Source organism: Barbus barbus (genome assembly GCF_936440315.1).
Source record: "Barbus barbus genome assembly, chromosome: 28".
Taxonomy (NCBI): Eukaryota; Metazoa; Chordata; class Actinopteri; order Cypriniformes; family Cyprinidae; genus Barbus; species Barbus barbus.
The window spans coordinates 2291394-2306916 of NC_136756.1; the positions used below are offsets into that span (position 1 = coordinate 2291394).

The 15523-nt window shown below is 37.9% G+C and overlaps 1 protein-coding gene across 2 annotated transcripts in view; it reads right to left on the reverse strand.

The window, feature by feature from the left end:
* Positions 1-3337: 3337 nt before the first annotated feature.
* Positions 3338-15523, reverse strand: part of LOC306847944 (NAD kinase-like) — a 37683-nt gene continuing 25497 nt past the window's right edge. For both annotated transcript variants that reach the window (XM_079382197.1, XM_079382198.1), the window contains 4 exons: positions 11572-11671; positions 11112-11269; positions 10955-11037; positions 3338-4727 (listed from right to left, as the gene is read on the reverse strand). In XM_079382197.1, coding sequence (XP_079238323.1) covers positions 4580-4727; positions 10955-11037; positions 11112-11269; positions 11572-11671 — 489 coding nt within the window. In that variant the 3' untranslated portion in view covers positions 3338-4579. The remainder of the gene's footprint in view (positions 4728-10954; positions 11038-11111; positions 11270-11571; positions 11672-15523) is intronic.

Genomic DNA, 15523 nt, shown 5'->3' on the forward strand with positions numbered 1-15523 from the left:
TCAGCGTCTGCCGTCTCAATGAGGACATAAATACATCAACAATATCTCCAGAACTGATCTGAAAGCACTTTACCAGCATTTTACCATTTAATTTGAGTAAAACTAGCATCATATCATACACACACAGAACTTTAGAAGTATTCACGGCAATCCGTCAAAATAAAAGTTCGGTTTAACAGCCTATTAAAGACCGTGTGCCAGAAATAGGCTATATTACTATTATTTAGTAGAATGTACATAATACTACTACTTACTACTACTGTTCATTTTTTAAAAAATAAATAAAAACAAAATATTTAAATTTTAATAGTAAATCCCCTTCATTTGCCAAAAATGTAAATGTTTAATTTTCATTAATTCAAATCTAAATTAATTGAAATAGTTTTATGCCTTCATCTGATATCCAGTACAATTTAAATACACAACACAGAATTTCTGAGGGGGAAAACACATTTCATAAGGCTACTGTAAGAATAAATAAAAATAGTTTGTATGCATTCAAATAATAGACATGCTAAAACTCAGAATTTGGTAACAATAAAACATAAGGTGAGAAAAAAATAAAACATTTCATACGGCCCTAAACGTCATTTTTGTTACACTTTTAATAAATTAAATGTTAAATTGTATAATTTTCATGATTTTAATGAATTAGACATGCTTTTAGATTAATAGCATTTAATTTGACCATTAAAAAAAAAGAGTCCAGAAAAATTAAAATGGAAAAAATTTAATGTAGAAAAAAATAAAACTGAATTTGGGGAAAAATAAAACGGATTTCATAGGGCCCTATATCTGGAAATATTTTGGTTATGAAGCAAATGAGAATATCAACAAATAGAACTTTGGATTTTAATTAGTACATGTATTAGTAAACGTTAGTTTCAATTAACATTTAACTAAGATTAATAAAAGATTAATAAATAAATCAACAAATGCAGTACCTCAAGACATTTTTTTGTTCATGTAAAATATACCGCATGTTCTCGACTTGTTACATTTATCTTTAAATTAAAAAAATTACCCCCTTAATATTGTGGCAGTTTTTTTCACCGTGGTATCGAAAATGGTATCGAATATCGATATTTTTCAAGGTATCGTATCGAAGTTAGAAATTCCAGTATCGTGACAACACTACTATGTAGAGCCACATTTTTGCACTTTGGGGAATAAAACTACTTTAAACCATGCCTTTTTTGTCCCCTGACATCTCCTTTCTACAGGTGCTGGTCATAAAATTAGAATATCATGAAAAAGTTTATTTCAGTAATACCATTCAAAAAGTGAAACTTGTATATTAGATTCATTCATTACACACAGACTGATATATTTCAAATGTTTATTTCCGTTAATTGTGACGATTATAACTGACAACTAATGAAAGTCCCAAATTCAGTATCTCAGAAAATTAGTATATTGTGAAAATGTTCAATATTGAAGACCCCTGGTGCCACACGCTAATCAGCTAATTAACTCAAAACACCTGCAGAAGCCTTTAAATGGTCCCTCAGTCTAGTTCTGTAGGCTACACAATCATGGGGAAGACTGCTGACTTGACAGTTGTCCAAAAGACGACCATTGACACCTTGCACAAGGAGGGCAAGACACAAAAGGTCATTGCTAAAGAGGCCGGCTGTTCACAGAGCTCTGTGTCCAAGCACATTAATAGAGAGGCGAAGGGAAGGACAAGATGTGGTAGAAAAAAAGTGTACAAGCAATAGGGATAACCGCTCCCTGGAGAGGATTGTGAAACAAAACCCATTCAAAAATGTGGGGGAGATTCACAAAGAGTGGACTGCAGCTGGAGTCAGTGCTTCAAGAACCACCAGCACAGACGTATGCAGGACATGGGTTTCAGCTGTCGCATTCCTTGTGTCAAGCCACTCTTGAACAAGAGACAGAGTCAGAAGCGTCTTGACTGGACTGCTGCTGAGTGGTCCAAAGTTATGTTCTCTGATGAAAGTACATTTTGCATTTCCTTTGGAAATCAAGGTCCCAGAGTCTGGAGGAAGAGAGGAGAGGCACATAATCCACGTTGCTTGAGGTCCAGTGTAAAGTTTCCACAGTCATTGATGGTTTGGGGTGCCATGTCATCTGCTGGTGTTGGTCCATTGTGTTTTCTGAGGTCCAAGGTCAACGCAGCCATCTACCAGGAAGTTTTAGAGCACTTCATGCTTCCTGCTGCTGACCAACTTTATGGAGATGCAGATTTCATTTTCCAACAGGACTTGGCACCTGCACACACTGCCAAAGCTACCAGTACCTGGTTTAAGGACCATGGTATCCCTGTTCTTGATTGGCCAGCAAACTCGCCTGACCTTAACCCCATAGAAAACCATAGAAAAAGAGGAAGATGCAATACGCCAGACCCAACAATTCAGAAGAGCTGAAGGCCACTATCAGAGCAACATGGGCTCTCATAACACCTGAGCAGTGCCACAGACTGATCGACTCCATGCCACGCCGCATTGCTGCAGTAATCCAGGCCAAAGGAGCCCCAACTAAATATTGAGTGCTGTACATGCTCATACTTTTCATGTTCATACTTTTCAGTTGGCCAACATTTCTAAAAATCATTTTTTTTTTTTTGCATTGGTCTTAATTGATATTCTAATTTTCTGAGATACTGAATTTGGGACTTTCATTAGTTGTCAGTTATAATCATCAAAATTAAAGGAAATAAACATTTGAAATATATCAGTCTGTGTGTAATGAATGAATCTAATATACAAGTTTCACTTTTTGAATGGTATTACTGAAATAAATAAACTTTTTCATGATATTCTAATTTTATGACCAGCACCTGTATACTGTATATAAATAATATATATAGAAAATAAGTAAACAGAATAGAAAAAGATTAGGGAATACTGGCCGCTTGTACATCCTAACAAGCGTAGTTAGCATTTTATTGAAGTAAAACTTTTAGTTAATGTTCTATTAGTTGTAGAACATAGTCATGCAGCATAAGGCATTAATATGTGCTGTATAAGCACTAATAAACAGCAAATAAATAACCATGCTAGTGATATGCATGCTAATAAGTAACTACTTAAAAGTATATATGTACCTTAATATAAAGTGTTACCAGAAACTCATAGGGCAAAAAAAAAAAAAACTTATTTCCTCCTTTACAAACACCCATAATTAAATAATAAAGCGGTTTTATTTTGTACAACCTGACTATTTGTCCTACAAAAACTAATTTCTCTGAAACGATGCTGGGCTTATACATGACTACAGGAATAAGGAAGGAGGAAGAGCTTATATGCACACAAATGCCAAACAAAGTAACTGCATGACATGACTTTTTTAAATAGACCATCAAAAGAAAGCTACTGATAAAGTGGAGTTTTATTGTATAAAACATATAATAGAGGGCAAGAAACACAACAGTCATCTTAAAAGTATTTAAATTTGTCAATCATCTACAATTTATTATCTAAAGTTGTAAAAAAAACAAAAATTTTGCATTTGCATTTTGCACTGAACTTTGGAAAACAGTAAAAGACAAGGACAAACATTATTTAAACATTTTTGCTATGATCATTCTTTTTAATAATAATATAAATTCTGACAGTAAATAAAAACTGGCTTCTGTCAAGAAAAACACAGAAGCAAAGGTTAGATATTGTGTAAACTGAGTAAAAGGCCATTGTTGAATATGAAGCTGTATTAATATTTACTGATATAAAAAAACTTACATTTCAATCTAAAATCTAGGATAGGCTTTATGTACACGTTTCCTGTGATAGTTGTATATAAAACTAAAAAAGGAACATTACAGTATTTGAATATTTAATACACAGATTTTAATGCATTGATAATTTAGTTGTTTGTTGGGCTGCAAGACAACATTGGAAAATTCCAGGGGTATCAAAAAAAATAAAATAATAATTCTCAGATATGTAATATATCGATAACCAGTGTGTACAATACATTCTAAATATGGCATAAATACATTCACCCAATACTGTAAAGAATTTCCCCCAATTGGCTGACTTTGATACTCTATAAGGCACAATGCAGTATATTAAAAGGCAGTTATTGCTAGAATCTTTTAAAAGACATTGTCAGCCCAACACTGACAGTACTTCATCATGGAATGAATAGACATAAATGAAGTAATTTTCACAAAATTCACCAAGAATACATGGCCATGTATATTGGGGTTACATTTCACCCACAAATTAAAGAAGAAAGGATTTTATAAGAAGAAAATTATGCCTTTTTCACACATTCCCACAGAGTTCTCATTGCCATAATGGATAAAATTAAAAAATTACTTATCTCTAATGAGAGTTTACAAACACATACACACTCATGTACACACACTTGCACACACAAAGTGCTTTTGTGAAAAAAAAGTCAAATATTAATTGCCCTAAAAAAATTTTTTAATATCATTTTAAATATAATTTTGTATTTTTTCCTCCTTAGCTGAAATGAGACAATGCTTTATTAGATTAATTTGGCTAATTATGGCAAACATGAGAAAACATTACTGCATGTACTAAAACTTTTTAAAGACAAACAAAAAAATATCTAAGTACCAGTGCTATAAAAGCTTGGAATGTGGTCAGAACTCTTCCTCTTCAGAACTCAGATGACTCTGTTTCTTACGAACATTCCAGTGTAAACATTGGGCCAGGCTCTCGAACCAGTCATTCACGGGATCACGGAAACAGATGGACGGAACAGGGAAACATGACGCTGTGATGGTAATACTATAAAATAGAGAGGATTATCATTAAAAAAACAAACAAATGTGAACTCAATGTAAACAACAAGTGTATTACATTACAAAGTTTATCAGTCAGTGAGTATTTATTTTAAATGATGTTAAAATGGTTTCTGATTGGCTGTGATCTGTAATTGATTTTGCTGTATTTGCCATTATTTGTAAAAATCCAGTGAGATTTTTGTTTGCACAAGGAGTCTGACAACAGCCAGTGAACCACACAGAGATCAGGGCCCGTATTCATGAAGAATTTTAGTGCTAAGAGTTGCTCCTAGTAACAAAATTCTAAGAAAATTCTTAGAAATGTGGGTGTTTCCTCTTAATATTAAAGATCCTAATAAAGAAAAAAGTAATTCAGAAAGCATCTTAACCCTTAAAAAAGGTCTTAAGGTCCAAAATTGTTAGGAGTATGGACGAGGACTTTTAAGGTGCTTAAGAGTTTCTTTAACAGCGGAGAAAATGGACGAAACATGAAGAGGGATAAGAAATGTGTTGCACACAATGCATGACAGTGATTTAATAAGACGCTACACATTAGATCGTGCAGGGATCATGTTTGTGACTGATCTTATTAGCTAACATCTCAGACACCGCGCTCAATTGCCATAGCGCCAGAAATCACTACATTAGCATATTTGGCAACTGGAAAAATGCAACTATGCAGCAGTGATGATTTAGGTCTGTTACAGCACTTATTAGGCTTATATGGCTCTGTTCATTTCCTATAAAACACAGTAAGTATGCAGAGCCGGTGCCAAGGGGCGTCGCGGGCCGTGCCCCCCCCAAACGAGTTACTGTGCCCCCCCACTTTCCATCCTCTCCCCTCCTTGCTGAACTCGATCGATTTTGAAAGCGAAAGTACCGATAAAACAGCACACATAAAGCGATTGCACGCTTTAGTGAGCGTCGGCAACTGCACGAGATCACAGATTGCAGCCCCCCCCCCCCCCCCCGACACACACACACACACACACACACACACACCCACAAAATGTGATTTGTCCCCCCCTAGAAATTTAAATGCCCCCCCGATGGAGGTGCCCTGGCGCCGGCTCTGTAAGTATGACAGCATGGTAAATAAAAAATTAAGAATATGTATACATATATAATGTGTGTGTGTGTGTGTGTGTGTGAGAGAAAGAGCGAGAGGAAAAATTACGCCTGTAATTTCAAAGTGAAGGCTTATAATATACCCTACTCTTAAAAATGCTCTTTTATTTCCTTCTTGACAACCAACCAATCACAGTCTTCAAAAGATTGTGTCATACATAGCAACGGGGTCAGCCCCGCCTCCTCATTAAGATAAAAGTTTTTGTCTTTTCCTCCCTCAGAGTTGCTCTCAGATCGGTTCCGAATCGCTCTTAAGCTAAGACTCCTACGTAAAAGTTTTTAAGCTAAATTAAGAGTTTTCTGAGAGGATTCTTAGAATCTTTATGAATACGGGCCCTGATATGCTCACTGAATATAAACCTAACAGACCACTCAGATCATTAGGATCGAGTCAGTTAGAAATACCAAGGGTTCACACAAAACAAGCACAGTTGGAACCAGCTTCCAGAAGAGATCAGGGCCCGTATTCACAATACATCTTAAGATCTTTCAAAGTAGCTCATAACTCATTTAGGACTCCTAAATTTTAAGAGTATTTCAGAAAGCATTTTAGCACTAAAACTAGCTCTTAAATCTGTGTAATGTTAGGAGTAGTGAAGAGGGAGTCACTAAGACCAAGCCACATACTATTCCTAAAACTATTCCCAATTTGCCTCTGTTAATTAAAAGGCTGTTTATATGCATATCCACTAATTTCTTTAGAGAAGCATACATGTAAGAGGCTGACAATAAGCTGAACATATACTTGTTTAATCAGTGACACGTATCCTGCATTTTAAAATCTTTATTTGAATGTGGCAACATGATATTGTGCTCTACAATATTTCTATGACTAAATCTCTGACAGAGACTATCAGCCAATCACTGTGTTCATAGTTAATAAGCATGCTGACATCATCCATAGCAAAGAGGTCAACCCCGTCCTTACTCTTAGCTTAAGACATCTTCCTTAAGAATTCCTTAGTAAAAGTGTGTCTCAGCAGCTTTGTGAATAGGTTTTAAGAGAAAACTCTTAGCTAAAAACTTTTACTGCTATTTAGGAGAACTCTTCGTGCTAAGATAACATGTTTTGTGAGTACAGGCCCAGATTTGCTAAAGCATTAGCCACATTTAAATCTAGACTCAAAACTCATCTGTTTAGCTGTGCATTTACTGAATGAGCACTGTGCTATATCAGAACGGATTGCACTGTATTTTATTCAATCAATTTTTATTTTAATTCAATCAATTTTTTATTTTTGTGATTATATTTTTTAATGATTATTTTCCATTTATGTAAAGCACTTTGAATTACCATTGTCTATGAAATATACTATATGCTATATAAATAAACTTGCATTACCTTGCCTTGCCTATCCTTGTTTGGTCTCAGTACTTCAGTTCCTGTATGTTCACTCTGAGTGTGTTTGGTCTTACATCTACATATGGGAAGTCATGGCCTAATGGTTACAGAGTCAGACTCGAAACCTAAAGGTTGCGAGTTCGAGTCTCATGTCCAGCAGGAATTGTCGGTGGGCCGAATCTGGGCCAGCATTAAAATAGATGTGACCCAGAATTGGGCCAGTTCTGCTTTATTTGATTGATTGTCATGGCTGACATGCAGCCCTGCTATCGATTGATTCAGTCTGTTCTTCAGTAAGTCCTTCAAAATTAAAATACCTAAAGCTAAAATTCTCTTGAATTCACGTATTTTAAACCTGTTGTCCAACAAAAGAGAACATTATAACCTTTTTAGTCCACAACACCAGTTAAATGCTTCCTTTTGTGATCTTTTGTAGCTTCTTGTCACAGAGTGAGGCAGAAAATATGTTCCATAGGTTACTAATACATTGATTAGCAATGGATTATAAATATACTTAATTATTATGAAAATACCAGAGATAGCTTGAATAACTTCTGTGACTGGATATGTGGATTTTTTGGTCGCTTGGGTGCCTTCTGAAAGACATCATGTGTTTAGTGCTAATGGCCAATCCAATTATTAATTGGTCAATTTAATTTTTTTTTTATTATTTTTTTTTTTTATAAGAATCGGTTCAGGCACCGTTTAGGCACCGGTACCATTTTAAAAGCATCGATTTAGAACCCGTATCGAAAAAAAAAAAAAAACGATACCCAACCCTATTCATGGCTGACATTGGGCCTTCCTTTGGCTTGCTTGTGGCCCAAATCTAGCAAACAGGAGCAGACCGCCCAAGTGCCATCATTCCACGCAGTATGTGGGTCAGATGAAAGTATCAGGAGTGGGCCTGATCTGGGCCTCGGGAATTTTGCTATCTGGGAGGGCTCAAAAATAGGCTAAAATTTAAGTTTATTAAGGCAAATAATTGAAAAATATGGTATAATGGTTTTTATGTCAATTAGAAGAGTATGCAGTACAGAAAACATCTCATGCATCTTTACTCAGAATAATCAAAAATAGAACATTTTAGGAACTGAAAAAAAGCTAGTTGTGGAGCTGACTTCATTTTGGAGTTCTTGGAGAGAACTTAAATTATACTTTAAAGGGGTCCTATGATGCGATTTCAAGTTTTCCTTTCTCTTTGGAGTGTTACAAGCTGTTTGTGCATAGATAAGATCCCTGAAGTTGTAAAGACTAAAGTCTCAAAACCAAAGAGATATTCTTTATAAAAGTTAAGACTCGACCACACCCTCCTAAAACGGCTCATTCCCTCATCGTGACCCTCCCCCACGTCTACGTCACGATGAGGGAAGATGTGCAAAACACCGCCCAAATGTATACGCAAAGAAAGAAGGCGGAGCTATTATTCTGGCTGTAGTGTTGTTGCTGCCGCCGGCGAGAGACGCTGTGTTTCGTTGTGAAAGCGAAAGTACTTTTTTTGGGCTTCCAAAAGAGGACACAACTAGAAATCAGTGGTTCAGTTGTATCTACAACACTGTTCCAGAACAGTTCAACCCAAATTTTAGAGTGTGTGCAGCCCATTTTACGGAGGACTATTTCCTGAACCTGGTAGTAGCCTGCCAGCTGTGCACAAAGGTTGTTTCTATAAAGTGGGGCAATTCCAACTTTGCAAGGACAGTCTGGCGCTTCTGACTCTCAGCCTGTAAGTACATTTTCTTATTTAAAGAATTTGCCACTGATGATACAAATGCGAGTTTTGAGCAGTGTAGAGTAGTGTTTGTTGTTTCTCCGATCACAAATGCAGACATGGTAATGCAACGCGATATGTAAAAAGACAGTATAAGTCATTATAATCATCAATAATGTCCCCACTGGATGCAACAAATGCCTCGTTTATAATGGGTTTTATTGTTTTTGTGTTGTCGCACTGGGACACGGCATCACAATATGGTGAGGGGCGTAACATTTCCTTCTCACGCTTGATGTATTCGGCCAATCACAACGCACTGGATAGCTGGCCAATCAGAGCACACCTCGCTTCTCAAAACGATGAGCTTTGTAAAAATTGATGCGTTTCAGAAAGGCGGAGCATAGAGGAGCAACAATAATGTACAGTATGTGGAAAATAATGTGTTTTTTGAACCTTAAACCGCATAAACTCATTGCATTACACCAAATACACAAAATAATGTTATTTTTAGCAACGTCATATGACCCCTTTAAAAATGAAACTAAAACTGCCACTAGATGACGTCAAATCACTGAATCATTCATTCAATTGATTCGTTTGAACGGCTGATTCATTTAGGAGCGATACAAGCGACTGCCTTTATGAATGCGTAGTTGAATCATTGACTCACTAGATTCATTCATAAACATTCATTCATAAATTCACGTTCATTCATAAATGAAACACCACTGTGTTTGCATGGAAATGTGCAGCGGCACAACTGTGACTTTGAAACTATTTTCATTGACGAAATAGAGCAAAATCAGTCAATAGTGTTATAGTCAGATGATGTAAGTCACTTAATATTAGCTTCTTGTTCATTGAACTGTTGTATTAAATCAATATCACATTTGGAAATCCCTAAATAGTCAAAAAAACTTTGAGAGTGGATTCTGATTAACATTGCATTTATTAAATGTCCGTCTCACCTCAGAAGTCAGGGCCGCCCTGCTGACATCTTTATTTAAGTCTTTTGCTGGCCTTCCAGCAAATAACTTATTTTTACGCATTTGGTGGCCTGTGCCTCAAGTGCTTGCCTTTTTTTCTCCCTCAGCTTCTCAGCCCCTCCTTTACATTTAGATATTTTGTGTTTTATCACGTTCACTATCGTTGCACAGTACACCTCATCGCCTCAGTTGGCTAATCGCTGCAGTTGCTCAGCAAACGCTCTTGAACTAGATCTTGATTCTGATTGGCCAATGCTCAGCGAATACGTCACGTGTGCTGATTGTAAGTTTAGCAGTTAGTCTCTGCTGAATGCTGCTTTTAAAAGCTCTAGCATGAAGATAAACATGGTGGATTGCGTGCGCCTCACTCAGTGCCAGGTCTCTGCTTATACAGCAGTGTCCATCAACAGTTGTGGGTGGGGCTTAAAAAATGTGACATCACATTTTACAGATTCTACAAATGGCTTGTTCTGAGACACTGCTTATGATTTATAGGGATTTAAAAAAAGAAGTGGGTGGATTTTTATCATTACAGGATGGCTGTGTGCACACACTGCCAACACACATTTATGTTCAAACAACATGTAAAGGTGAATTCTGCATAATAGGTGACCTTTAAGTGTGATACCCTGATACCCTATCGAAGAACACTTAACAGCATCTCCATTACTGCTGTTTAGGGTTTGATTATAGAGCTCTTAACTTAGATGATTTGAAAATTTAGTTTTGCATTAACTGTTTTGTATTGTAACCAATACAATTTTTTTTTGTTATGATTGCCTCGTGTGAGACTTAAAATGCCCTATGCCTAAAAATAGAATGACCACAAGGGAATCATCTATGTTATTGCTGAAGAATTTTTACCTGCAGGCAGGTGGAGTACTTCATGATTTAAGCTAGATTTGACTATTCCTACCCAAACTTAATGAATAATCATAGGGTTAAAGATAATAGGACACACCGAGAAACAAATCCCACCCTACGTTTCTTGTCAGCATATTTGAACTAATCTGCTGAATGCTTACAAAAATTTATGTTGACATGTTCATGCTGAAGTCACTTACCTGTCCCCATAGGCAATTTCCTGCCGTTTCCTGCCGTCAAGCGACACCCAGGCCGTGTTTCTGGCATCACGGGACAGCATAATCTAAAATCATAAAAGGATTCAGTAAATGTCCTTATGCAGTCAAAGCCAAAGAGCAGCTGGTGTTGTGGATTCACCTTAAGCTCAACCCCAGCAGGCACTACGATGGGTCTGAAAGAGAGGGAGTGTGGACAGACGGGTGTGATCATGATGGCTGGAACATTTGGATGAATCATAGAGGCACCTGCTGCTACTGCGTATGCAGTACTTCCTGTGGGAGTGGACACTATCACGCCTGGAAAAGAGAGCAATAATTAAAAAAAAAAATACTATTATAACTATTATATAATTATTTAGAAAAGCACATCACAGAACATTATTGGACAAAATGCTTTTCTTGAATTTTCTCATCAGCATTTTGTCTAAAATATAACAGTAAACAGAAGGGGTGTAACTACACAAAAATGGTGGTTTGGTACATACCTTGGTTTTGAAATTACTGTTTTGTATGTTTTTGGTGCAGAAGGGGGAAAAACAGAACATGCTTCTTTTTTTCTGTGGTTTACTGAAATAACTATGCCTTATTTTTACACTAACCATCTCCCTGAACAGTGGTGATCAGGTGACCATCCAGAAACAAGTCCACATTAGAGAGGTAGGAACACGGACCTCTGTCTACAACGACTTCATTCAGCACCTGACAGAAAGATATATTATTTACAGAAAATAAGACAACGGCTTTCCACATGAAAATATCTGGAAACCCAGCATAATAACTGCCAAAAAATTTAACATTTTGAAGTGAAGACTTTTTTTAGTGCTGTCAATCGATTAAAAAAATTAACTAATTAATCACAATTTTTTCCTGAAATTAATCACGATTAATCCCACCTAACATTAAACTTTTTAAATCTACTTTTATATTGCAATAATTTCACATTTAATCTTCAAATTAATGTAGAAACAACATAAAGACGGTATATTTTTAATATTTGATTAATGGCATCTTTTTAATGAATGAAGGCCAGTATCACTGACACCAATATTGATGTCTCTATAAAATAATTTTTTTTCCCTAATATTTAACCATTGACTATTGCCATTCAACATTACAGTATAACTGAAAGCCATCAATTTTAATATTTATTAGACTTTAATAAAAATAACTTCTAATTTAAGTGAACTTTAAACAATTTTCTCATAAACACAGTATAACCAATGTCATATTTAGCTACCTATGCCCTTCAGCAAGTAGGAAATATACAGAAATTGAATAAAGTTATCAAACACTAAATTCTAAATTAAATACAGATGAGTCCTTAAAGCTATAAAGTTATTGATTTCCTTTTTTTTTTTTTTTTTGTTCTTAGATGAACAGACATCACAGCAGCTGGGTTAATAGGTTATTTTGGCTGCTTTTTCTTTAAGAGCTGCCGAGGCGGATCTGACACGCATCGTGTTTTCTCTCTTTACACTCACTATACATTTTCTGACCCACTTCAGGTCTTAAAGTCTCTATTAATGATCTGACGAGTGTGTTAGATGAGTGAGAAAGTGCAGGACAGTTTTGAAAACCATTTCAGAGACATGTTCTTAAATGTGACTCATATATTTCACGCAAGCACAGTTTTAAGGCAGTTTTAATCACCTTCATGACTTAACTGACCACGACATTGCATGCACATCGTTTCTTTCGCGCTTTGATATGAAATGATAAAGGCTACAGCGTGCGGCAGCGCCTTTGTTCAGTACAGTACAGTTTCCGCGCTCCTTTGACTCACGCCTGACGCTGAAGTGAAGTTGAAGCACGCGTCTGAAACATCTCCTATTTGAAATGCTCATAAAGACGTTCTGTGACTAAATTAGCAAGAAAAAAGAGACAGAGGCAGCAGTTGTGAGTGGGGTGGCCAACACTAGCCCCGCCCCTGTGTTAACGCCATTAAATATTTTTAACGGGTTAAACTGAAAAAATTAATCACCTGCGTTAACGCGCTAATTTTGACAGCACTACTTTTTTTTTTTTTTTTTTTACTCAAAGATTCAAGATTCAAGATTCAAGAGTTTTATTTGTCACATACACAATTATACAGAGTATAACCAGCAGTGAAATGTAGGTCAGGTCCGCTCCAAGGACAGTGCAATTATAAAGTATACAAATATTAAGAAGACGAAAAGTAGAAAAAATAAAATAAAAGAATAAAATAAAATAAAAGATAAGATAAGATAAAAAATATAAATATAAATGTGCAGGTCAGTATGTTGTTGACTTAAATAGTAATAAGAGGAATGTGCAAAAAAGTTGTACAGGGTATTTGAATAGCAGCAATATGAGGTAGAGAAAAATTATGAATAGCTTATTGATATGGTGATATTTACATGGAGTCAAGTGATATTATGACACAGAGTTAGAGTTTAGGAGCCTGATGGCCTGGGGGAAGAAGCTCCTCCTAAGTCTCTCAGTTTTTGCCATCAGGCTACGGAAGTGCTTACCAGATGGAAGCAAAGTGAATAGATGGTTACCAGGGTGATTAGAGTCCTTGATGATTTTGACAGCTCTATTTTTGCAGCGTTTGAGGTAGATGTCCTGCAGAGAGGGGAGAGCAGACCCTGAGATGCGCTCAGCTAAGCGCACAACTCTCTGTAGTGCTTTGCAGTCCTGATTGGAGCTGTTTCCATACCACACTGAGATGCACTGAGTCAATACACTTTCTATGGTCCCTGAATAGAAAGTTTTCAGGATTGCTGGTGAGACCCTGAATTTCCTCAGCTGTCGCAGATGGTACAGTCTTTGCCTGGCTTTCTTAACCTGTGTTTGGATGTGTGTAGTCCAAGTCAGGTTCTCGGAGATGTTTACACCGAGGTACTTGAAGCTACTCACCCTCTCCACAGGGGTCCCACTGATCATAAGAGGAGTGTAGGGCTGCTGCTGTCTCTTCCTAAAGTCCATGATCAGTTCTTTAGTTTTGCTCACATTCAGAGAGAGACAGTTGTCCTGGCACCATGATGTGAGTCTCTCTACCTCATCCAAGTATGAGGTCTCATCGTTGTTGGAGATGAGGCCCAGAACCACAGTATCATCAGCGAATTTGATAATAGATGTGGAGCTGTGAGAGGACACGCAGTCATGCGTGTAGAGAGAGTAGAGCAGGGGACTCAGGACACAGCCCTGTGGGGCTCCTATGTTCAGTTTGAGGTGAACTGGCCAACTTTCACCACTTGAGGTCTGCCGGTGAGGAAGTCTTGAATCCAGTCACAGAGTGAGGAGTTTAGGCCGAGGTCTGTGAGTTTAGATGCCAGCTTGATGGGGACTATAGTGTTGAAAGCTGAGCTATAGTCAATGAATAGCAGCCGTACATAATTCCCATTGTTGCTGTCCAAGTGTGTGAGGGAAGAGTGGAGGACGTGAGAGATGGCATCGTCAGTGGATCTATTTGGGCGATAGGCAAACTGAAGAGGGTCCAGAGTATCAGGGATGGAGGAGCAAATGTGGCTCTTTACAAGTCTCTCAAAAACCTTCATGACTATAGATGTGAGGGCAACTGGGCGATAGTCATTCAGGCAAGAGGGTTTATTGTTCTTTGGCACAGGGATAATGATGGATTTTTTGAATGAATTGGGAACCACGGAGGTAGCAAGGGACTCATTAAAGATAGACGTGAACAAACCAGCGAGCTGATCAGCGCAGGACCTCAGAACACGGCCGGTTATCCCATCAGGTCCGGCTGCTTTTCTGACGTTCACTCTCTTTAGCGCCCTCCGAACCTCATCCTCCGACACGGTGATTACAGGATCATCGCTGCTCTGCCCGCTGCTTCCTGACGCGCTGGTCAGCAGAGACGCGCCGCCGCCGTTGCCATCGAAGCGGCCGTAGAAGATGTTAAACTCGTCGGCCAGCAACGGATCTGCTCTCACCTCCGCGGAGGATTTGTTTCCGAAGGCACAGATGGTCCTCAGTCCCTGCCACATCCGTCGAGAGTCGTTGAGCTGGAAATGAGACTCAATTCTCTCTCTGTATCTGTGTTTAGCGGCTCTTACTGCGCGTCGGAGAGCATAGCACGATGCTTTGTACTCGCTCATATTCCCGGTCAGAAGAGCCTCATTGTAAGCGGCAGTGCGTGTGTTAACCGCAGCACGGATAGTTCTGTCCACCCACGGTTTCTGATTGGATAATGTCCTTATAGTTATTGTTTCTGTAGCTTGCTCGGTTAGCGTGTTTACGAAGCTTAATGCTACATCTTTGAACTCGCTGACGTCAGAAGAACTCGCCCGGAACATGTCCAAGTCGACGTCATCAAGCGCCGCCTGCAGCATAGTCTCTGAGTGGGAGGACCAGCGCATCACTACTCTCTGCGCCGGAGGTTCCTGAACGAGCCTTTGTTTATATTCCGGTGTTAGGAAAATGGCGGCATGGTCCGATCTGCCAAAAGCCGGTAGTGAGCGGGCTTTGTAGGCATTCTTGAACTGAGTTTAACAATGATCCAGTGTGTTTGGTCCTCTAGTTGGACAGGATACATGTTGATAAAAGAGGTTGGCTTTGTTAAAGGTTGGC